The 24,081-nt window shown below is 50.3% G+C and overlaps 2 protein-coding genes and 1 long non-coding RNA gene across 3 annotated transcripts; 2 read left to right on the forward strand and 1 right to left on the reverse strand.

Annotated features, from left to right (window-relative positions):
* The first annotated feature begins 617 nt into the window (after nt 1-617).
* LOC133629533 (uncharacterized) lies at nt 618-2,934 on the forward strand. The gene is made up of 4 exons (XR_009821061.1): nt 618-726; nt 1,027-1,230; nt 1,716-1,812; nt 2,854-2,934. It is a non-coding gene; the product is annotated as an uncharacterized LOC133629533 (long non-coding RNA).
* A 5,579-nt stretch (nt 2,935-8,513) lies between these two features.
* LOC133629523 (DNA-(apurinic or apyrimidinic site) endonuclease-like) lies at nt 8,514-15,128 on the forward strand. The gene is made up of 4 exons (XM_062020177.1): nt 8,514-8,550; nt 10,921-11,084; nt 12,649-12,835; nt 14,602-15,128. The coding sequence occupies exons 1-4, from the start codon at nt 8,514-8,516 to the stop codon at nt 15,126-15,128; spliced, it is 915 nt and encodes a 304-aa protein (XP_061876161.1).
* Nucleotides 15,129-18,799: 3,671 nt separating this feature from the next.
* LOC133629524 (protein NDRG2-like) lies at nt 18,800-20,543 on the reverse strand. The gene is made up of 6 exons (XM_062020178.1): nt 20,536-20,543; nt 20,287-20,338; nt 20,134-20,181; nt 19,544-19,579; nt 19,364-19,415; nt 18,800-19,008 (listed from the first exon to the last, which is right to left on the reverse strand). Exons 1-6 carry the CDS (start codon nt 20,541-20,543, stop codon nt 18,872-18,874), a joined length of 333 nt encoding a protein of 110 aa, XP_061876162.1. The 3' UTR covers nt 18,800-18,871.
* Between the last annotated feature and the right edge of the window lie 3,538 nt (nt 20,544-24,081).

Consider the following 24,081-nt stretch of genomic DNA (forward strand, 5'->3'; position numbering starts at 1 on the left):
CATACACTCAGCTGTATCTCAGTACTTGTGCCTAGCATGAGCCTTTGGATGAAATGCAGCCAGCATTTTGTGAATTGGTGTTCTTGATAGCTTATGTCAAGCATTTTCCGTGCAAAAAGAGGGAAGGCGTCACGCTTCCCCAGTCAGTTCTTGTAAATCTCATTGTAAGGTTGGAGAACACTTAAAATTAAGCTTGGATGATGTGAAATGCCTTAGTGGTTAGTAGCTTGACAGGTAATACTGTAGTTCACTAGTGTTCATTTAAGTGGAATACCACCAAGACCTAATGGATCTTGCTCTATAAACCTCTGTCCAGTCTGGACTGGGCTATGGACAGTTACCATTCATAAGGATTCATTCATTCAGGATTATTCCTAATCTTTGGAGTAATAAGAGGTCATCATCTTCTGAAATGCATGTGTACAGCAGTATTTGTCATCTCTTTAGGCTGGAAAGAGGTAGGTCACCTTCAACATGAAAACGTCTCATTAACTTAAGAAACCATCAGTTGTCTTTATAACGTATTTTATGCTTTCAGATTCTGCCTCTCCACGTTGTAAATGCAACAAACTACTTTCGTCGAAGAGTAGATCAGCAGAAGAACCAATATACAATTCTTGCTGAAGGAATTATTGGGTATTTTAAGGAACCTGGTAATAAGATTGCTGTTAAAAATGTGGAGAAGCAGGCATTTCATGGTTTATGTCAGAAAACAGTTGTTCACAGGTAAAAATGTGGATTTGTTTTGGTTTAAATTATTCATGTGCTCTTTTTAATACAAAGTAGTTTAGAACTTTTACTGCTAAGTTAAAGTTAACCCACCATGAAAACTAGCAAAAAAATCTCTGCTGTACAAATTGTTCTTTAAAAAGCTCTCCCATGCTGCCTGTGCTGAAGGGAAGCCAGAATGGCTCCACATACACACCACTGAACATTGTGCTGTGAAAGTTTAATCTTTTTTAGACACAAGTAGGTGAAGAAACTTTACAACTATAATAATTCTTTGTTTCCTCTCCAACTCTGAAGGGCTCAGGTGCTAGATATTTCCCCAAAAGAGAAGGAAAATATGTTCTGTAGTGTCAAAATTAACTATATAGATGAAGGCAGAACATGTCAAGTCCAAAGTTACCAGCTGCTTCACTCACCTGCCAAGTTTCAGTGTCTGCCACCTCAGGCTGGGGACTTTGTAGAGTGACACCCATTGGTAATGAACTGGAGTGGAACCCAAAGGTAATATTTATCAGATTTTCAATGGTATGTTCTTTTATTGCTCTTTGTGTGTTATTTTCTGTAAGAAAGCAGTAATGAACTGCAAACTTAGTTTTCAAATTTAACTCCTCATTAGTATTGACAAGAAATATCTACTATTGGCCAGATTCTGAGAAGTCAGCTTTCTTGGTTTGTTTTCCTGCAAAATCAAGTGAGATTTATGGGATTTTTTTTCTTCAATTCTTCTGAATTCAGTATCTTCTTCCAGAAAACGTTACTGCTGCTTTTGCATCTGTGGGGATTCAACGGGGGAAGGGTAGCCTCTGTAAATGAAACTGTGTTTGAGTACTGTCCCATTCAGGAAGCTCCTTCCTTAATGAGTAACAAAATCTGGTTTTATTTGTTTAATACTCGTGTCATGTTTAAGCTTGGAAGATTTGTTTCATTACAGTTATTGTAAAGTTATGTTGGAATTCACCTCAAGTGCAGTGACTTTTTTTCCTTAGGTAACTAATTCTATTCATCAAACACTTAAAGGAGAACTACACAAAGTAAAAGTAGTACTGCCCTTGGGAAACACAACTGGGATTGACCCAATTGGAGGTATAGTATTGTAGCATTACACAATATTTGTATCTAAACTCCTTTACCAAGAGCACCTGTTCTTTTCTTTGCTTCTGTCCGTTCCAAGTTCAATTTGATTCCACACGGTATTCAGGTAATACTGTTGGATAATTTACTGTGGTGGTGTCTGACCACTGGAACAGGTTTCTCAGAGACTGTAGAGTCTCTGTCCTTGGAAATAAGCAGAAGCAACCAGCATGTGGTCCTGGGCACATGATTCTAGGTGTCCCTGCTTGAGCAGGGAGTTTGGATGAAATTATCTCCAGAGGGCCATTCCAGCCACAGCCATTCTGTGGTAAACTGAGATAACTTCTCATGGCAATAATCTCAGGCATGGGATGAAATTGTTTTAATTATTGGTTTTCTCAGAGTCAACTCTTCAGGTTTTCCTGAAAAGAAAATATTAGTCAGTGCCATGTTTGTATTGTTCTGTCAGTTCCCTGGCCTGTAATAAAGGCACTGGCAAATATTCTTCTGGGTAAGACTGACTAGAAGGTAACAGCCCTCCATGCAGTGAGTGTTTCCTCTCAGCATTCTCCTATTCTCCCAAAACCTTGTTGGTAGGAGATTGACTTAGAGATGAGTTTTGCTTAAAGAGTTGGTTATTTTTTAATTGTCTGGACAAGTTCATCAGAAAGGCCACCCCTCCATCTCAGGATCGTGACGTGCCTCTTGTGGCTGCTTGGTCCTGTCCAAGAGTACAGTTAGTTAGTGTTTTATAATGTGTGATGCTGTTTTCCATCTGACCATTCAGTCCATTTCAGATGAAAAATAAAATGGAAACGGGGAATTACTGGAAGTAATTCTCTTTAGCAGCTTCCTTTCCTATATGGCACATCTCAGCCTTTTTCTGATTGCCATGCTATTGTTTAGAGTTTTTCTAACTGTGTCCCCCCAGCAGTTTTCTTCTTCTATTTTGGTCTAGGAAGTTATTCTGTGTGGTGTGTATTTCAGCTGTAACTTGTGTAATCAGGGCTCGGGTTGTTTACTTGGTTGCTCTCTTGGTTGTGTTCCATGGAGTTAACTACGAGTTCCTTACGACACTATTATGATGAAAAAGATGGCAATATCTGGAGAAGAATTAAACATGGGAACGTGCCTGTTGGGACATTGGGAGAAAACCAATTACTTACAGGTATCAATAAATGGGTACATGTTTACAGTTTCACTTAGAGCAGCTTAGAGTTAGAGAGAGACTACTGATGAGTTGTGGTTTCAACTTGATGTGTTTTGTCATCCAAGGTCCGGGTTACCAGGCTTCCAGACTTGAAGATGTCAGTTAACGAATACGACGTTCAATCTGAGGTTTTGCCTACAGGTCTGGGAACTGACAATGCAGAACATAGAACACAACTTCAGAAGCTGTGCAGCCACAGGAACATATTGGACATGCAGCAAACTTGGAGCCCTTGTAAGAGTTTACAAGGTCTTTTGAGCATACACTTTATGAAAAAAGAATGCTACAATTAAGGAGATGTTTTCATGATTGATATTACTGACTGTGTGTTTCGTTTGAACACAGAAACAATAGTGTTTGTAATATGTCTGCATTCCTGTGACTGTCTGTAGTGGGTCTGGGATGGTAGTGACTTTCCACAGCAGCTCCTGCAGTGCTGTGCTTACTGTTGATATCAATATTATGACTACCGCTCGCACAGCATCAGGGCTGTCCCTCCAGCATTCCTTCCCCCACCTTCACCAATAGCTGTGGGTGGGCATGATCTTGGCACGGGCCATGGCCAGGACAGCTGACCCAGGCTGACCAAGGAGATATTCCATACCATATGATGTCAGCTCAGTATTATAAACTGGGGGAGAGGAGCAGGAAGGGGAGGCGAGATGCATTTCTGGCCTTCCCAAAGCAACCGCTACGCGTACCGCAGCCCTGCTTCTCGGGAGGTGGCCGGACATCGCTGCTGATGGGAAGTGGAGAGGAACAGCTTTATCTGCTTCTGCTTTGCTTCCCGCACGCGGCTTTGCTGCTTCTTTATTAAACTGCTTTTATCTCAACCCACGAGCCTCCCATCTTATTTTCTCCCCTTCCCTGGCTTGCTGAGGAGGTGGGGGACAGAGTGGTGTGGTGGGCACCTGGCATCCAGCCAGGCTCAAACTACCACACCTACTTACCACTGTAGTTGGGGTCTGTGTACCTGCTTTCTTGTAGTGTCCACACGCAGTGGCATAACTTCTACTGGCAGCCTGTGTGTTTTCAATGGGAACTGAGCAGCCCAAGTGCAGGGGATTGGAGTTAAGTCCCACAGGAAAGCAGCTGCAAATGTGACACAGTGCAAGATGATAGACTACAATGGGACCTACTTACCACTATAGGTGGAGTCTGCCTTCCTGCTTTCTTGTAGCTCCCATACTCAGTGGTAGAGCTTAACCAACAACATGTGTTATTTCAATGGGAGCTGAGGAGTCCCAGGGAGTGGGAATGGAGATAGTTCCCTCAGGAAAGTAGCTGCAAATGTGACACAGTGCTGGCTGATAGACTACATGGGGACATCACAGCACACGTGGGCACTGCAATGGGGTTCAGTGACATTGCCGCACATGTGGCAATTGCAGAGAGACTCTGTGACATCACAGCAGACGTGGGCATGGCAAAAGTGCTCTATAACATCACATCACCTCTGGACACTCTAACAGTGCTCTGTGACATCACAGCACATCTGGGCATTACAAGGGTGCTGTGTGAAATCAGAGAACATCTAGGCACTACAACAGGGCTGTGTGGCATAGCAGTACATGTCATTGCAGAGGATGTGCGGTGTGTGTCGCATCACAGCACATCTGGGTAGTGCTACACTGCTCCGTGACATCATAGCATATCTAGGCACTGGAATGGGGCTGTGTGACATCACATCACATCTGGACACTGCCGTTGGGTTCTGTGACGTCACATCACCACTGGGCACTGCAGCAGTGCTCTGTGACATAAGAAGACATCTGGGAATTCCATCATTCCTCTGTTATATACCAGATTTGGGCACTGCAATAGTGCTCTGTGACATCAACGCACAACTGGGAACTGCAGTGGGACTCTGTTTCATACAGCACATCTGGACATTGCAAGAGTTCTCTGTGACATCACATCTGGAAACTGCAGCATGGTTATGTGACATCAAATCATATTTGAGAATTGCAGAGAGGCTCTGTGATATCAGAGCTCATCTGGGCACTGCTACAGTGCTCTGTGACAACACAAGACGTCTGGGCACTGTAGCAGTGCTCTGTGAAATTACAGCACTCCTGGGCACTGCAAGAGTGCTTTGTGACATCACAGCACAAATGGACATTGCTACAGTACTCTGTGACCTTACAGCACATCTGGGCACTGCCATTGTGCTCTGTGACATCACAGGATGTCTGTGCACTGCAACAGGAGTGTGTAATACAACAGCCCATCTGGGCTTTGCAGCAGGGCTGTGTGACATGACAGCACTTTTGGGCACTGCAATAGTGCTCTGTGACATCACAGGATGTCTGGGCACTGTAGCAGTGCTCTAAAACTTCACATCATATCTGGGCACTGAAACGGGACTCTGTGATATCACAGCAGATGAGGGCACTGCAACAGTGCTCTGTGACATCACAGCACAACTAGGTACTGCAACATGGCTGTGTGACATTGCAGGAGATGTGGGCATTGCAGAGGTTGTGCTGTGTGTATTGCATCACAGCACATCTGGGCACCACTACACTGCTCTGTGACATCATTGCTTATCTAGGCACTGGAACGGGGCTCTGTGACATCACATCACATCCGAACATTGCAGCAGTATTCTGTGACATCACATCACCACTGGGTACTGCAACAGTGCTGTGTGACATCAGAGCACATCTGGGAAAGGCAACAGTGCTCTGTCACTTCAGAACACATGTGTGTAGTGCAACAGGACTGTGTCACACAAGAGCACATCTGAGCTTTGCGCCAGGACTGTGTGACATGACAGTACCTCTGTGCACTGCAACAGTGCTCTGTGACATCATATCAAAACTGCACACTGTTACAGTGCTCTGTGACATTACAAGACATCTGAGCACTCAATCACTGCTGTGATATATAACAACATCACTGGGCACTGGCACAGTGCTCTGTGACTTCACAGCACATATGGACAGTGCAAAAGGACTGTAACACAACAACCCATCTGGGCTTTGCAGCAGGGCTGTGTGACATGACAGCACATCTGGGCACTGCAATAGTGCTCTGTGACATCACAGGACGTCTGGGCACTGGACCTACAGTGCTCTGAGACTTCACATAGCATCTGGGCACTGAAACGAGACTCTGTGGCATCGCAGCAGACGTGGGCACTGCAATAGTGCTCTGAAAAATCAGATCACAGGAACACTGCTACAGTGCTCTGAGATCACAGCACAAATGGGAACTGCAGTGGTACTCTCTGACATCACAGCACATCTGGGCACTGCAACAGTGCTCTGTGACATCATAGCACATCTGGGCCCTGCAACAGGGCCGTGTGACATCACAGCACATCTGGGCACTGCAAGAGTGCTCTGTGACATCACAGCACATGTGGGTACTGCATCCAGGCTGTGTGACATCATAGAGTCCTAGAATGGTAGGGGTTGGATGGGACCATTAGAGATCATCTAGACCAACCCCCTCCCCCAGAATTCAATTCACCTAGATCAGGTCGCACAAGAACGTGTCCAGTCTTGTTCTTAAGTCCTCCAAGGAAGGAGACTCCACAAGCCCTCTGGGCAGCCTGTTCCAGTGTTCTGTCTTCCTCTTCCATGAATGTTAGAAATCACAGCACATCTGAACATGGCAACAGTGCTCTGAGACTTCACATAGCATCTGGGCACTGAAACGAGACTCTGTGACATCACAGCAGACGAGGGCATGGCAACAGTTCTCTATAACATCACATCATCTCTGGATGCTGCAACAGTGCTCCGTGACATCACAGCACATCTGGGTACTGCATCTAGACTGTGTGACATCATAGAATCCTAGAGTGGTAGGGGTTTGATGGTACCATTAGAGATCATCTAGACCAACCTCCTCCCCCAGAATTCAGTTCACCTAGATCAGGTCGCACAAGAACGTGTCCAGGCTTGTGCTGAAATCCTCCAAGGAAGGAGACTCCACAAGCCCTCTGGGCAGCCTGTTCTGCAGGGTTTCTTTTTCTTTGTGCAGGGGTTCTTCTTTGTTGCGTGAAACGGGAGTGACCAGACACCAATCTGATGTGCATCAGCTCCAATTTATTGTCACATCATCATCACTTCTATACCTTTTCCAAATGCTTTGTACGTGCCACAATTCATGGCAAATAGTTAATACTAAGCATCACGTGCTATGCATAAGGCCTCAAAGTTTCATTTTTGTAACAACTTAAACACCAACCTCACTGTGTTTAAACACCATCCTTATTGTGCATAAAACATCAGCCTTATTGTGTCTAAAATATCATCCCATCTGTTCGGCCTTCAGTTAGTTTTCTCTCACACTATGGTTATGCTTACCTTACGTTTAGTTACCTTTATATTATTGTTAGTTACATATGTTACAATTTATTAGTCAAGTACAAGCAATCATACAATGCTAAATTGAATGCTATATTCAGTCTTCTACCAATGCTTAGTTTAATGTCCTGTCCTATCTTCTTGCTTTGACCTTGTTTCTGTTACAATCTGCTGTTTCGGTTTTCCCCTTGCTCAAGCTTGCTATCACATAGACATTCCTTTCTGGCCTTTTTTGCTGTAGAAGGCAATTCAAAGACAAACTACAAACGTTCTCTATTTCTAACTGACTCCATAACATTCATTATAGCCCAGGTCCCAACAGTTACCTTAGCTGTTACCTTAACTACAAGACCCTGGTAAATGTATTTGTTAGGTTACCTTGGCTGTTACCTTAGTTGTAACTAAAACAAAGGGACTAATATCTGCATAATAAAGAAGTGCCTGCTAATCTGCATTCCTGTGTAGATAAGCTGCAGATCCCTCAACACCCCTGTACTCTATCAGTCAGCACTGTGCCACCTTTGCAACTGCTTTCCTATGGGAGCTATCTCCAATCCCACTCACTTGGACTGCTCAGCTCCCATTGAAAAAATACATGCTGCCAGTAGAAATTACGCCACTGCGTCTGTGCACTACAAGAAAGCAGGAAGGCAGACCCCAGCTACAGTGGTACGTAGGTCCCTTTGTAATCTATCAGCCAGCGCTGTGTCACATTTGCACCTGCTTTCCTGTGGGAGCTATCTCCAATCCCACTCACTTGGCCTGCTCAGCTCCCATTGAAAAAATACAGGCTGCCTGTAAAAGTTACACCACTTCGTATGGGCACTACAAGAAAGCAGGAAGGCAGACCCCAGCTACAGTAGTAAGTAGGTCCCCATGCAGTCTATCAGCCAGCACGGTGTCACATTTGCAGCTGCTTCCCTGTGGGAGTTATCTCCAATGCCGAACACTAGGACTGCTCAGCTCCCATTGAAAAAATACATGCTGTCGGTAGAAGTTAGAATACTGAGTCTTGGAGCTACAAGAAAGCAGGAAGGAAGACTCCACCTACAGTGGTATGTAGGTCCCATTGTGGTCTATCAGCTTGCACTGTGCCACCTTTGAAGCTGCTTTCCTGTGGGAGTTATCTCCAATCCCACGCTCTGGCCTCGATTTCTCCCTTTGAAAATACCGGCTGCCGGTAGATGTTACGCCTCTGCCTCTGGGAGCTACAAGAAACAGGTACGCAGACCCCACCGACAGTAGTACATAGATCCCCATGTAGCCTAACAACCAACACTGTGCCACCTTTTCAGCTGCCTTCCTGTGGGAGCTATCTCCAATCGTGGTCACTTGACCTGCTCAGCTCCCAGTGTATAAATAAAAGTTGCCAGTAGAATTTACACCTCTGCGTCGTGGAGCGACAAAAAAGCAGCAACGCAGACCACACCTACAGTGGTACGTTGTTCCCCATGAAACCTATTAGTCAGCACCATGCAACCTTTGCAGCTGCTTTCTTGTGGGAGCTCTCTGCAATCCCGCGCTCTCTGCCTGCTCAGCTCCCGTTTGAAATACAGTATGGTGGTAGAAGTTATATCACGGCATCTGGGAAGTAAAGTAAAGTAAGTACGCCTACCCCACCTACAGTGGTACGTAGGTCCCTGTGTAGCCTATCAGTCAGGACTGTGCAACCTTTGCAGCTCTTTCCTGTGCAGAAAATGAGGGAGAATGGACATGGATCTCAGGGTATAATGTTAGGTCTGTTGGGGCAAGGCAATCTGAGTTCCAGTTATATGAATTTAATGCACAATCAAGACCAGAGTCAGGGCCATGGTTAAAGCAGTTTCTGTCATGTAGACAGCAGGCCGCTTTCTCTTCCTTCAAGGTCGGGCTGTTTTCAGCTAACGAGGTAACAGCCCAAGGTGGAAAACAACTACGGGGGAAAAACAAGATGGGAAAATGTGAGGGAGCTTGCTTATCGCAGAAACCGCAAGTAGGATGAGCATAAGAATGTAATCTATTAGCTGCTGTTGCTGAGCTAGCTTTGAAGCTGCTGTGGATGTAAGTTAGAGCCTGCTTTCAATAAAGGGAAAAAGATTTCTGCTATCACTCACATTGAGTAGGACTGATTTCTTCCCACCCAGCTGAGAATCGGACCCTGGGTTGATCGCCGCATGAAGTAGGCTTCGTGCCTGGGTTTTTCAGGCTTCGAGCCTGGGTTTCAGACTTCAAGTCTGGTTTTTTTTTCAGGCTTCGACCCTGGGTTTTTCAGGCCAAGAGCCGAAAAATTCGCGGCACTCCCTGAACTTATACCATTGAGTATGGGAGCTACAAGAAAGCAGGAATGCAGACCTCAACTACAGTGATAAAGAGGTCCCCATGCAGTCTATCAGCCAGCACTGTGTCACATTTGCAGCTACTTTCCTGTGGGAGCTCTCTTCAATCCCACACTCTTTTTCTCCTCTTTTCCCATTGAAAAAATAAATGTTGTCGGTTAAGTTATACCACTGAGTATGGGCGCTACAAGAAAGCAGGAAGGCAGACCCCAGCTACCGTACTAAGTAGGTCCCCATGCAGTCTATCAGCCAGCACGGTGTCACATTTGCAGCTGCTTTCCTGTTGGAGCTATCTTCAATCCCACACTCTTTTTCACCTCATCTCCCATTGAAAAAATAAATGTTGTCGGTTAAGTTATAGACTTATAGAGGGTGAGAGGTGCCAGTATAAACCAGTACGGACCAGTACGGGCCTGGTGGGGCTCCCAGTAACTCCCAGTTACCCCCAAACCACCTCCCAGTCCCCTCCAGTAGCTCCAAGTCACTCCCAGTAACCCAGAACCCCCTCTCTGTAGCTTCCAGTAACCCCAAAGCCCTTCCCAGTAGCTCCAAGGAGCCCCCAGTCAACCCAAAACCCCCTCCCAGTAACTCGCAGTGACTCCCAGTAGCTCCCAGTAACACCCAGTGACCCAAAACCCCTCTCCCAGTAGCTCCCAGTAACTCCCAGTGACCCCAAACCCCCTCTCAGTGACTCCCAGTAGCTCCCAGTGACTCCCAGTGACCCCAAACCTCCTCCCAGTGACTCCCAGTGACCCCCAAACCCTCTCCCAGTCCCTCCCAGTAGCTTCCAGTGGCTTCCAGTGACGCCAACCCCCTCCCAGTCCCTCCCAGTGACCCACAAACCCACTCCCAGTCCCTCCCAGTTGCTCCCAGTAACTCCCAGTGAGCCACAAACCCCCTCCCAGTGACTCCCAGTGACTCTCAGTGATTCCAATCCCCCTCCCAGTAACTCCCAGTAGCTCCCAGTAACTCCCAGTGACCCCAACCCCCCCCAAACCACCCCAACCCTCTTCCCAGTCCCTCCCAGTAACTCTCAGTGCCCTCCCAGTACAAACCATACCATCAAGTGCCCCAAAACCACCCCAAATCCCCCTTAAACCACCCCAACCCCCCCCCAAACCACCCCAAACCCACCCCAATCCCCCTTCCCAGTCCCTCCCAGTAACTCCCAGTGCCCTCCCAGTACAAACCAGTACTGTCAAGTGCCCCAAAAACACTCCAAATCCCCCTTAAACCACCCCAAAACCACCCCAAACCACCCCAACCCCCTTCCCAGTCCCTCCCAGTAAGTTCCAGTGGCCTCCCAGTTTCTCCCAGTGTCCTGTACGTGTCCCCCCCCCGCCCCGGGACACGACGGAAGACGGGCGAAGGTTCAACTTCAAGGTGACGTCGTGGAACGTGGACGGTCTCAGGGCCTGGGTGAAGAAAGGAGGCCTGGAGGTGGGTTAAACTGGGCTGAAACTGGACCAGACTGGGGCGCCCCAGAGAAATGGGGCTGGAAAGGACCCAAAAAGGGGGCATTTTGACCCAAAAATGGGGTGAAAAAGGTTCAAATTGGCGGCTGAAATGAGGGAAAATGGGGCAAAATGGAGCCAAAATGAGGCCAAAATGGGCCAAAATGAGCCCAAAATGGGTAAAAATGAGCCCAAAATGAAGCTAAAAATGGGTCTTGAAGTGGTTGAGAAGTTGGTTCAAAGGAAGGGAATGAAAATGGGCCAAAAATGAGGGATTTTGACCCAAAAATGGGGTGAAAAAGGCTCAAAATGGACCGGAAATGAGGTAAAATTGGGCAAAATGGAGCCAAAATGAGGCCAAAATGGGTCAAAATGAGCCCAAAATGGAGCTGAAAATGGGTCTTGAAGTGGTTGAGAAGTTGGTTCAAAGGAAGGGAATGAAAATGGGCCAAAAATGAGGGATTTTGACCCAAAAATGGGGTGAAAAAGGCTCAAAATGGCAGCTGAAATGGGCCTGAAATGAGGTGAAATTGGGCAAAATGAGGCCAAAATCGGTCAAAATGGGTCAAAATGATCCCAAAATGGAGCTGAAAATGGGTCTTGAAGTGGTTGAGAAGTTGGTTCAAAGGAAGGGAATGAAAATGGGCCAAAAATGAGGGATTTTGACCCAAAAATGGGGTGAAAAAGGCTCAAAATAGGCCCAAAATCGGCCTGAAATGAGGTAAAATTGGGCAAAATGAGGCTAAAATGGGTGACTCAAAAATCACTCAAAATGACCCAAAATGACCCAGAAAAACCTCTTAAACACAGATTCAAAGAAATTACTCAAAAAATGACCCAAAAGTGCCTCAGAATGACCCAAAAATGCCTCAGAATGACCCACAAAGAGACACAAAATGGTGCCAGAAATGGATGCAAAAACGGCTTTAAAAAACACTTAAAAGTGACTCAAAATCACTCAAAATGACCCAAAATGACCCAAAAACATCTCTTAAACACAGATTCAAAGAAATTACTCAAAAAATGACCCAAAAGTGCCTCAGAATGACCCAAAAATGCCTCAAAAACCCAACACAAAACGGTGCCAGAAATGGATGCAAAAAGGGCTTTAAAAACCACATAAAGTGACTCAAAATCACTCAAAATGACCCAAAATGACCCAAAAAAACTCTTAAACACAGGTCCAAAGAAATGACTCAAAAAATGACCCAAAAGTGCCTCTGAACGACCCAAAAATGCCTCAGAAACTCCCCACAAAGAGACACAAAATGAAGCCAGAAATGGATGAAAAAGGCCCTAAAAAACCACATAAAGTGACTCAAAATCACTCAAAAAGACCCAAAATGACCCAAAAAACCCTCTTAAACACAGATCCAAAGAAATGACTCAGAAAATGACCCAAAAGTGCCTCAGAACGACCCAAAAATGCCTCAAAACCCCCCCATGAAATGGCACCCGCCAAGAGACTCAACATGGCGCCTGAAACGGGATCAAAGCGGCCCCGAAACCGCCTCAAACCGCCCCAAAACCTCCCTTTCCCCCACACCCAGTGGGTCCAGGCCGATGCCCCCGAAGTCCTTTGCCTCCAGGAGACCAAATGTGGGGCCGAGTCGGTGCCAGAGGAGCTGCGGAGCCTCGGGGCCTTCCCTCACCAGCACAGCCCCAGCGACCGGCCCAGCTACAGCGGCGTGGGGCTGCTCAGCAGGACCAAACCCCTGGCTGTCACCTATGGCATGGGTGAGTAGCCAAAGCTGGGGCGCTGCTGGCCGTTTCCAGGCCCTGGGTGGCCGCCACAGGCTCGCGGGAGACATTTTGAGGACTTCAGTGGCCATTTGGGGGTCTCAGGAGCCATTTTGAGGCCTTAAGTGGCCATTTGGGGCCTTAAGTGGCCATTTTGAGGCCTTAAGTGGCCATTTGGGGCCTTCAGTGGCCATTTTCAGGCCTTAAGTGGCCATTTGGGGCTCTCAGGAGCCATTTTGAGGCCTTAAGTGGCCATTTGGGGCTCTTAATGGCCACCAGAAGCTCTCAGGGGCCATTTTGAGGCCTTAAGTGCCATTTGGGGCCTTAAGTGGCCATTTGGGGCCCTCAGGAGCCATTAAAGCCACGACAGTGACGTTTTAGGCCTCTAAAGCCTCTTTTTAGGCCTCTAAAGTGACTCTTTAGGCCAGTAAAATGACTTTTTGGGCCAAAAAGTGACTTTTTGGGCCTCTAAATTGACTTTTTGGCCAGTAAAGTGACTTTTTAGGCCTCTAAAGTCCATTTTTGAGCCTCTAAAGCCCCTTTTTGACCTCTAAAGTGACTTTTTAGGCCTCTAAAGCCCCTTTTTGGGCAATAAAATGACTTTTTGAGCCATTAAAGTGACTCTTTAGACCTCTAAACCCTCTTTTTAGCTACTAAAGTGTCTTTTTAGGCCTCTAAAGTGACTTTTGGGACACTACAGTGACTTTTTGCTACAAAAGGGACTTTTTAGGCCTCTAGAGCCCCTTTTTGGCTACTAAAGTGACTTTTGGGACACTACAGTGACTTTTTGGCTACAAAAGGGACTTTTTAGGCCTCTAGAGCCCCTTTTTGGAAATTAAAGTGGCTTTTTGGGCCACTAAAGTGACTTTTTGGGCCTCTAAAATGACTTTTTGGCTACTAAAATGACTTTTTAGGCCTCTAAAGTCCATTTTTGTGCCACTCAAGTGAATTTTTGACCTCTAAAGTGACTTTTTAGGCCTCTAAAGCCCCTTTTTGACCTCTAAAGTGACTTTTTAGGCCTCTAAAGTGACTTTTTGGGCCTCTAAAGGGACTTTTAGCCACTAAAGTGACTTTTTGGGCCTCTCAAGCCCCTTTTTGACCTCTAAAGTGACTTTTTGGGCCTCTCAAGCCCCTTTTTAGGCCTCTAAATGTCTTTTTAGGCCATTAAAGTCCCTTTTGGCTACGAAAGTGACTTTTTAGACCTCTAAACCCTCTTTTTGAGCTGCTAAAGCCCCTTTTTGACCTCTAAAGCCCCTTTTTGGGCCCCTAAAGTGACTTTTTTGGCCACTAAAGGACCTTTTTGGCTACTAAAGTGACTTTTTGAGCCACTAAAGTGTATTTTTAGGCCACTGGACCCCATTTTTGACCTCTAAAGTGACTTTTTGAGCCTCTAAAGTGACTTTTTAGGCATCTAAAGCCCCTTTTTGGCCACTAAAGTGACTTTTTGGGGCACTAAAGCCCCTTTTTGACCTACTAAAGTCCCTTTTTAGGTACAAAAGTGACTTTTTAGGCCTCTAAAGTCCCTTTTTGGGCCACTCAAGCCCCTTTCTGAGCCAATAAATCCCCTTCTTGACCTCTAAAGTGATTTTTCGGCCTCTAAAGTCCCTTTTTAGGCCTCTAAAGTGACTTTTTGAGCCACTAAAGTGCCTTTTTAGGCCATCAAAGTTGATTTTTGAGGACTAAAGTGACTTTTTGGGCCTCTAGAGCCCCTTTTTGGGCCCCTAAAGTCCCTTTTTATCCCCGTCTGTGTGTCCCCTTGCCAGGTGACCCCGAGCTGGACGCCGAGGGCCGCGTGCTGACGGCCGAGTTCCCTGCCCTGCGCGTCGTCTGCGTCTACGTGCCCAACTCCGGGCGAGGCCTGGGCCAACTGAGCTTCCGGCAGGCCTGGGACGAGCGCTTCCGCTCCTTCGTGTCCCAGCTGGACCGGTCCAAACCAGTCGCCATCTGCGGCGACCTCAACGTCACTCACCAGCCCTTGGACCTGAGGAACCCGTCGGGGAACAAGAGGAGCCCCGGGTTCATGCGGGAGGAGAGGGAGGCGTTCGGGGAGCTGCTGGGGGCCGGCTTCCTCGACAGCTTCCGGGTGTTTAACCCCTCGCTGCCCAATGCCTTCACCTTCTGGACCTACCTGAGCGGGGCCAGGGCCAGGAACGTGGGCTGGAGGCTGGATTACTGCCTGTGGTCCCAGAGGGGCAGGAAGGATCTGTGCGACAGCAGGATCGAGCAGCGGGCCCAGGGCAGCGACCACTGTCCCGTGGGGATCTACCTGGCGCTGGAGGGGGCAGGCTGAGGGGCAAAAATGGGGCGGGAATGGGGCAAAAATGGGTCAAAATGGAGGGAAATGGGGGGAAATGGGGCAGAAATGGGGGGACATGAGATGGAAATGGGGCAGAAATGGGGCAAAATGGGGTGGAAATGGGGCAGAAATGGGGAAAAATGGGGGGAAATGGGTCAAAAATGGCTGAAAATGGGGGGAAATGGGTCAAAAATAGCTGAAAGTGGGATAAAATTGGAGGATAATGGAATAAATGGGTCAAAAATGGGTCAAAATGGGTAAAAAATGGGGGAAAATGGAATAAATGGGGTCAAAAATGGGGGGAAATGGGTCGAAATGGGTCAAAAACGGGTCAAAATGGGTCAAAATGGGTCAAAAATGGCTGAAAGTGGGATAAAATTGGGGGATAATGGAATAAATGGGGTCAAAATGGGTCAAAAATGGCTGAAAGTGGGATAAAACTGGGGGACAATGAGATAAATGGGGTCAAAAGGGGTGAAAGGTGTGTGAGAGGTGAGTGCGGACAGCGTGTCCCGCCGTAGGCGAGGTCAGGGCCAGGAACGTGGGCTGGGGAAATGGGTCGAAAATGGGGGGAAATGGGGCAAAAATGGGACAAAAATGGGTCAAAATGGGGGAAAATGGGGCAAAAATGCATCAAAAATGGGGGGAAATGGCTGAAAATGGGGGGAAATGGGTCAAAATTTGGGGGAAAACTGGGGGAAATGGGGCAAAAATGGGTCAAAATGGGGGGAAATGGGTCTAAAATGGGTCAAAATGGCTGAAAATGAGAAATGGGTCAAAAATGGAGGGAAATGGGTCAAAAATGGGTCAAAATGGGGGGAAATGGGTCAAAAATGGGGGAAATGGGGCAAAAATGGGGCAAAAATGGCTGAAAATGGGGGGAAATGGGTCGAAATGGGTCAAAAATGGCTGAAAATGAGATAAAATTGGAGGATAATGCAATAAATGGGGTTAAAATGGGTCAAAAATGGGGTAAAAATGGGTGAAAAATGGGGAGAAATGAGTCAAAATGGGTAAAAAATGGCTGAAAGTGGGATAAAATTGGGGGTTAATGGAATAAATGGGATAAAAAATGGGTCAAAATGGGTCAAAACTGGCTGAAAATGGGATAAAATTGGGGGATAATGGAATAAATGGGTCAAAAATGGGTCAAAACTGGCTGAAAGTGGGATAAAAAACCAAAACCCCTTCCCAGTCCCTCCCAGTTCCCTTCAATTTGTCCCAGTCCCCTCCCAATTGATCCCAGTTCATCCCAGTCCCCTCCCACTTCCCTCCCAGTTCATCCCAGTTGCTCCCAGTTCCCTCCAGTTCCCCTCAGTTCCCTCCCAGTTCATCCCAGTTGCTCCCAGTTCCCCTCAGTTCCCTCCCAGTTCATCCCAGTCCCCTCCCAGTTGCTCCCAGCCCCCTCAGTCCCCCCAGCTCATCCCAGTTGCTCCCAGTTCCCTCCCAGTTGCTCCCAGTTCCCTCTCAGTGCCCTCCCAGCTCATCCCAGTTTATCCCAGTTCCCTCTCAGTTGCTCCCAGTTCCCTCTCAGTGCCCTCCCAGCTCATCCCAGTTGCTCCCAGTTCCCTCCCAGTTGCTCCCAGTGCCCTCCCAGTTGCTCCCAGTCCCTCCCAGTGCCCTCTCAGCTCATCCCAGTTGCTCCCAGTTCCCTCTCAGTGCCCTCCCAGTTCGTCCCAGTTCCCTCCCAGTCCCTCCCAGCTCATCCCCGTCCCTCCCCAGTTCCCTCCCCAGTTCATCCCAGTTCCCTCCCATTCCCCTCTCCCCCCCACCAACACAGACGCCGCTCCGCCTCTCAGCCAATCATCTCTCTTTAGTCCCGTTGCCGGGCAGACTCCACCCCCGTAGCAACCAATCAGCGCTCGGCGCCCTCCTCTCTCAATCAGCGCCCGTGGCCGCGCTCAGGAGCAGGAGCCGCTCCCAGTTACCTCTCAGTTGCCTCCCAGTGCCAAAGGTCAGAGTCTGGGTAGGCCGCACATCCATTCTGAGGGGAAAAGTGGGGGTTTGGGGCAATTTGGGGGGATAAAATGAGCTTTTGTGGCAATTCTGAGGGGAAAAGTGGGGTTTTGGAGGAGTTTTGAGGTGAAAAGTGAGGTTTTGGGGCAATTCTGAGGGGAAAAGTGGGGTTTTGAAGGAGTTTTGAGGGGAAAGGTGGGGGTTTGGGGTGTTTCTAAGGGGAAAAGTGGGGTTTTGAGGGGAAATGTGAGGTTTTGGGGCAATTTGGGGGGATAAAATGAGGTTTTGGGGTATTTGTGAGGGATACAATGAGGGTTTGTGGCAATTCTGAGGGGAAAAGTGGGGTTTTGGTGGAGTTTTGAGGTGAAAAGTGAGGATTTGGGGTATTTCTGAGGGGAAAAGTGGGGTTTTGGGGTATTTCTGAGGGGAAAAGTGTGATTTGAGTGACATTTTGAGGGCAAAAGTGAGGTTTTGGGGTATTTCTGAGGCATAAAATGAGGGTTTGGGGCAATTCTGAGGGGAAAAGTGGGGTTTTGGTGGAGTTTTGAGGTGAAAAGTGAGGATTTGGGGTATTTCTGAGGGGAAAAGTGGGGTTTTGGGGTATTTCTGAGGGGAAAAGTGTGATTTGGGTAAAGTTTTGAGTGTAAAAGTGAGGTTTTGGGCTATTTCTGAGGGATAAAATGAGGTTTTGGGGCAATTCTGAGAGGAAATGTGGGGTTTTGAGGGGAAAAGTGAGGTTTTGGGGCAATTTTGGGGGATAAAATGAGGATTTGGGGCAATTCTGAGGGGAAAAGTGGGGTTTGGGTGGAGTTTTGAGGTGAAAAGTGGGGTTTTGAGGCATTTCCGAGAGGAAAAAGTGAGGTTTTGGTGCAACTTGGTGTGTAAGAGTTCCAGTTTGGTGGGGTTTGGATGCGAGAGTCTCCCTAGTCCATCCCAGTTCAACCCAGTTGACACACTGGAGCGGCGGCTTTTATTGAGCGGCGGAAGGATCCGCGGGGAAAGGGGCGAAACCTCATTGGCGGAGGGATCCCATTGGGGCACATCTAGATCCGGCTCTGGGGGAGAAGGATCCTCCAAAGCCCCTCCCAGTAGCTCCCAGTAACCCCCAAACCCCCTCCCAGTAACTCCCAGTAGCACCCAGTTGCCCCAAACTCCCTCCCAGTAGCCCCCAGTTACCCCAAACCCCCTCCCAGTAACTCCCAGTGACCCCAAACCCCTCCCAGTAAATCCCAGTAACCTCAAACCTCTTCCCAGTACCACCCAGTAACTCTCAGTTACCCCCAAACCCCCTCCCAGTAGCTCCCAGTAACCCCCAAACACCCTCCAGTCTCTCCCAGTAACCCCCAAACCCCTCCAAGTCCCTCCCAGTGACTTCCAGTAACTCCCAGTAACCCCCAAACACCCTCCAGTGACTCCCAGTAACCCCCAAACCCCCTCCCAGTGGCTCCCAGTAACCCCAAACCCCCTCCCAGTCGCTCCCAGTAACCCCAAACCCCCTCCCAGTCGCTCCCAGTAACCCCCAAACACCCTCCCAGTCGCTCCCGGTCCCTCCCAAACCCCCTATCAGTGACTCTCAGTTACCCCCAACCCCCCTCCCAGTAACTCCCAGTGCCCCTCCCGTGTAGATCCGGCCGTCGGACGTTGGGCGGAAGGATCCGATCGCCTAAGCGGCGGCGGAAGGACCCGAGGGGGGGACGGAAACACCCGAGGGGGGACGGAAGGAGCCGAAGCGCCGCCGGGTTCGGTTCGGGCGGTCCCTCCGTTACCGGGGAAGGGGCGGATCAAGGGCTCCCGGGTGCTCCCCCGACGCTGCCGCGGGACAGGGTTCGGCTCCGGCCCCGTTCGCCTTCGGCCGAGCCGGAACTGGCGACCGAAGCGGTTCGGGACCGGGACAAGCGAGTCATGGTGGACGCGGGCACTGCCGGGAGGGGAGACACCGCGCTTTAACCCCGCCCACCGCCCCCGCCTCGGCCAATCGGCGCGCGTCTGTCCGCGCCTCAGCCAATCAGATGGCGAGGCGCCGCGGAGCTTGGCCCCGCCCAGCCGCTGCACCGTTCCATTCAACCCAGGAAGGGGGGGGTGCGACTTAATTAATCGCTAATTAAAGGGTTAATTAAGGCGCGGGGGAAGGTCGTTAGGCTCTGAACACTCCCCCCCACCGTTAATTAGCTCCGCGGTGATTCTGGTGAATGAAGTGCCCCCAACCCCCTCCTTAACGAGCCCTTCGTTAATCGCGCTAATTAAGGCCGCTAATTAGCTCATTAGCCAGTCACTGTAGCCCATCCCCTGCACAAAGTACTTGAAGGCCTCCGTCAGCTTGGCTGGCTGCAAGAGGGGAGGGGGCGTGGTCACGTGACGTCACAGAGCGGCGCGGCTTGGGCGTGGCCACTCCCCCTTCTCTGTCAGGCCACGCCCACGCCGTAAGCCACCCCCCCACATTCCCCCCCCTTTACCTGGGTGAGTTGGGGTTGGCCGCCCCCGTCTGCCATCTGGGGGGGGGCAAAGGGGGCACTGGGAGTTACTGGGAGGGACTGGGAAGGGGGGGTGGGGGTGACTGGGAGGAGCTGGGAGGGGGTTTGGGGGTTACTGGGAAGGACTGGGAGGAGCTGGGAGGGGGTTTGGGGTTACTGGGAAGGACTGGGAGGAGCTGGGAGGGGGTTTGGGATATACTGGGACGGGCTGGGAGGGACTGGGAGAGGGTTCGGGCTCACTGGGAGGGACTGGGAGGAGGTGGGAGAGGTTTTAGGGTCACTAGGAGGAGCTGGGAGGGGAGCTGGGGGTGACTGGGAGCTACCCGGAGTTACTGGGAATCACTGGGAGACACTGGAGGGGGTTGGGGGTAACTGGGAGTTACTGGGACTCACTGAGAGATACTGGGAGGGGGTTTGGGGGTCACTGGGAGTTACTGGGAGTCATTGGGAATGGATTTTGGGTAACTGGGAGTTACTGGGAGGGGGTTTGGGGGTTACTGGGAGTCACTGGGACAGGTTTGGGGGTCACTGGAAGGCACTGGGAGTGCCTGGGGTCAGAGGTCAAAGGTCACCTTGAGGAAGGGAGTTTGGGTCGGGTTGAGCTTGACAATACACTCCACCTGGGGGGGGGAGGGGCAAAGGGGAGAGGGCGGGGCTTAACGGGGTAATGGAGGAGTCACAGCACGTGGCCACGACCCCACCCCCCAACCCCACCCAAAACTCACCATGGCGTCCTTGTCGGGGGAGTTCTCACCGACCACCAAAAGCACGGGGCAGCTAGAGGGGTCAGGGGGTCACCACGGGGTCACGGGGTAAATGGGAGGTCACGGGGTCACGGTGGGGTCACAGGGAGGTCACAGGGTCGGGGGAGGTCGTGGGGTCACGTAAGGCCACGGGGCCAGGAGGGGTGAAAGGGGCAAAAGGAGGTCATGAGGGCTCACAGAGGGGTCATGGAGGGGTCACCGGGAGGTTACGGGGTCATGGCAGGGTCACAAGATCAACGGGAGGTCGTGGGGTCATGTAGGGTCATGGGTCATGGGGTCACGGTGGGGTCAAAGAGGGGTCACAGGGTCAGGGAGTGGTCATGGGGTCACAGTAGTAAGTAGGTCCCCATGCAGTCTATCAGCCAGCACGGTGTCACATTGGCAGCTGCTTTCCTGTGGGAGCTATCTTCAATACCACACTTTTTCTGTTCAGCTCCCATAGAATCAAATACATTTTGTTTGTTAAGGTATACCACTGAGTATGGGAGCTACAAGAAAGCAGGAAGGCAGACCCCAGCTACAGTAGTAAGTAGGTCCCCATGCAGTCTATCAGCCAGCACGGTGTCACATTGGCAGCTGCTTTCCTGTGGGAGCTATCTTCATAGCCACTCACTTGGACTGCTCTGCTCCCTTTCAAATAACACATGCCCCCTCTTAACTTACACCACAGCCTATGGGAGCTGTGGAGAGGCCAGGTGTGTTTAACCCCTTCCCAGCCGCGGGGATCTGAGGCTGCAGCGCAGTGGCGCCAGCAGCCTGCAGTGAGTCACCCCTGACCTCTGACTCCTCCCGTGACCCCCTTGTGACCCCCAGTGGCCCCAGGACCCCCCTTGACGCCTCCATGACCCATGACCCTTCATGACCCCCCTTACTCTCTGTGACCCCCATGACTCATCCAGGATCCCTTAGTGACCCCGATGACCCCTCCATGACCCTCCTTTTCCCCCTGTGACCCCATGACCCCTCCATGACCCCATGACCTTTCTGTGACCCCTCATGACCCCCCCACGCCTCCTGTGACCCCACACATCCCCTATGACCCCCCCTTGCCCCTGTGACCCCTCTTTGCCCTATGACCCTATGTGACCCCATGACCTCTCCCTGACCCTGTGACCCCTCCGTGACCCCACCGTGACCCCATGACCCTTCAATCACCGCACATGATCCCTCTGTGACCCCTCCTTATTGTGTGACGCCCTCATAACCCCCCATTGCCCCATGACCCTACATGACCCCACGACCTCCCCTTGATCCCTTGACCCTGCCATGACCCCGTGACCTCCCGGTGACCCCTCCATGACCCCTCTGTGAGCCCTCATGACCTCCTTTTGCCCCTTTCACCCCTCCTTGCCCCATGGCCTTACGTGACCCCACGACATCCCCCTGACCCTGTGACCTCCTTGTGACCCCGCCGTGACCCCGTGACCTCCCGTTCACCCCGTGACCCCGTGGTGACCCCCTGACCCCTCTAGCTGCCCCGTGCTTTTGGTGGTCGGTGAGAACTCCCCCGACAAGGACGCCATGGTGAGTTTTGGGTGGGGTTGGGGGGTGGGGTCGTGGCCACGTGCTGTGACCCCTCCATTACCCCGTTAAGCCCCGCCCTCTCCCCTTTGCCCCTCCCCCCCCCAGGTGGAGTGTATTGTCAAGCTCGACCCGACCCAAACTCCCTTCCTCAAGGTGACCTTTGACCTCTGACCCCAGGCACTCCCAGTGCCTTCCAGTGACCCCCAAACCTGTCCCAGTGACTCCCAGTAACCCCCAAACCCCCTCCCAGTAACTCCCAGTTACCCAAAATCCATTCCCAGTGACTCCCAGTAACTCCCAGTGACCCCCAAACCCCCTCCCAGTATCTCTCAGTGAGTCCCAGTAACTCCGAGTTACCCCCAACCCCCTCCAGTGTCTCCCAGTGACTCCCAGTAACTCCCAGTAGCTCCCAGTCACCCCCAGCTCCCCTCCCAGCTCCTCCTAGTGACCCTCAAAACCTCTCCCACCTCCTCCCAGTCCCTCCCAGCCCGTCCCAGTATATCTCAAACCCCCTCCCAGCTCCTCCCAGTCCTTCCCAGTAACCCCAAACCCCCTCCCAGCTCCTCCCAGTCCTTCCCAGTAACCCCCAAACCCCCTCCCAGCTCCTCCCAGTCACCCCCACCCCCCCTTCCCAGTCCCTCCCAGTAACTCCCAGTGCCCCCTCTGCCCCCCCCAGATGGCAGACGGGGGCGGCCAACCCCAACTCACCCAGGTAAAGGGGGGGGGGAATGTGGGGGGGGTGGCTTACGGCGTGGGCGTGGCCTGACAGAGAAGGGGGAGTGGCCACGCCCAAGCCGCGCCGCTCTGTGACGTCACGTGGCCATGCCCCACGCCCGCCCCCCCCCCCCCCCCCCCTTGCAGCCAGCCAAGCTGACCGAGGCCTTCAAGTACTTTGTGCAGGGGATGGGCTACAGTGACTGGCTAATGAGCTAATTAGCGGCCTTAATTAGCGTGATTAACGAAGGGCTCGTTAAGGAGGGGGTGTGGGCAATTAGGGAGGAGCTTAATTAGTTGGTTTGGGGTTAATTGCAGGGTTAATGTTTGATTAGATGGCCTTAGAACCACTTTGGGGGGGTAATTAACCTCATTAATGCACTGTAGGGTGCTAATTAACATCGTTAATGATAGGGGTGGGGGTCTAATTAATAAAGAGGCAGGCTCAGCTAATCAATAAGGGTCTAATTAATTAGGTAGGAGCTTAATTAATTGCTCCTAAGTGGTTCATTAGGTGTTAAATGGATTTAGGGCTGCTTTGGGTTGCTAATTAACATCGTTAATGATGGGGGTGGGGGTCTAATTAATCAAGAGACAGGCTCAGCTAATTAATAAGGGTCTAATTAATTGGGTAGGAGCTTAACTAATTGCTCCTGGTGCTAACTAAATGGTTCATTAGGTGTTAAGTGGACTTAGGGCTGCTTTGGGTTGCTAATTAACATCGTTAATGACATTGGTTGGGGAGTAATTAATTAATAGAAACACTTGGCTAATTAATAAGGGTCTGGTTAATTAGAGAAGGAGCTTAATTAGTAGCTTCAGGGGTTAATTAAAGCCTTAGTTAATGAGTAAGGCCGCTGTGGTGTGCTAATTAACGTCACTAATGATGTGGGGGGGTCTAATTAACTGAGGGGCTTGGCTAATTAATAAGGGTCTAATATATTAGGATGGGGCTTAATTAGTTGTTTCAGGGGCTAATTAATACGTTAATTAGTGATTAAAGGGGAATTAACACGCCAGCGGTGTGTTAATGGGGAGGACTTGTGGTTGTGTTGGGGGTGGTTCTAATTAATTAGGAGGGCGCTTAATTAACCACCTCGCGGCTTAATAAAGCTCTTAATTAACCCCTTAACCCTCGGAGCCTCACTGGGACTAATTAAGGGGGGGGGCACTGCATTCACGAGAATCACCGCGGAGCTAATTAACGGTGGGGGGGAGTGTTCGGAGCCTAACGACCTTCCCCCGCGCCTTAATTAACCCTTTAATTAGCGATTAATTAAGTCGCACCCCCCCCTTCCTGGGTTGAATGGAACGGTGCAGCGGCTGGGCGGGGCCAAGCTCCGCGGCGCCTCGCCATCTGATTGGCTGAGGCGCGGACAGACGCGCGCCGATTGGCCGAGGCGGGGGCGGTGGGCGGGGTTAAAGCGCGGTGTCTCCCCTCCCGGCAGTGGCCGCGTCCACCATGACTCGCTTGTCCCGGTCCCGAACCGCTTCGGTCGCCAGTTCCGGCTCGGCCGA

This window comes from Colius striatus, unplaced genomic scaffold (genome assembly GCF_028858725.1).
Source record: "Colius striatus isolate bColStr4 unplaced genomic scaffold, bColStr4.1.hap1 scaffold_59, whole genome shotgun sequence".
Classification (NCBI taxonomy): domain Eukaryota; kingdom Metazoa; phylum Chordata; class Aves; order Coliiformes; family Coliidae; genus Colius; species Colius striatus.

What these genes read in the sequence shown, in the direction of transcription:
- LOC133629524 (XM_062020178.1), bottom strand. An exon ending in CCCCCGACAAGGACGCCATG is followed by an intron (nt 20,182 to 20,286) that starts GTGAGTTTTGGG and finishes TCCCCCCCCCAG; the next exon opens with GTGGAGTGTATTGTCAAGCT. An exon ending in CCCAAACTCCCTTCCTCAAG is followed by an intron (nt 19,580 to 20,133) that starts GTGACCTTTGAC and finishes GCCCCCCCCCAG; the next exon opens with ATGGCAGACGGGGGCGGCCA.
- LOC133629523 (XM_062020177.1), top strand. Translation starts at nt 8,514, where the DNA reads ATGTTACGCCTCTGCCTCTGGGAGCTACAAGAAACAG. An exon ending in TGAAGAAAGGAGGCCTGGAG is followed by an intron (nt 11,085 to 12,648) that starts GTGGGTTAAACT and finishes CCCCACACCCAG; the next exon opens with TGGGTCCAGGCCGATGCCCC. An exon ending in GGCTGTCACCTATGGCATGG is followed by an intron (nt 12,836 to 14,601) that starts GTGAGTAGCCAA and finishes TCCCCTTGCCAG; the next exon opens with GTGACCCCGAGCTGGACGCC.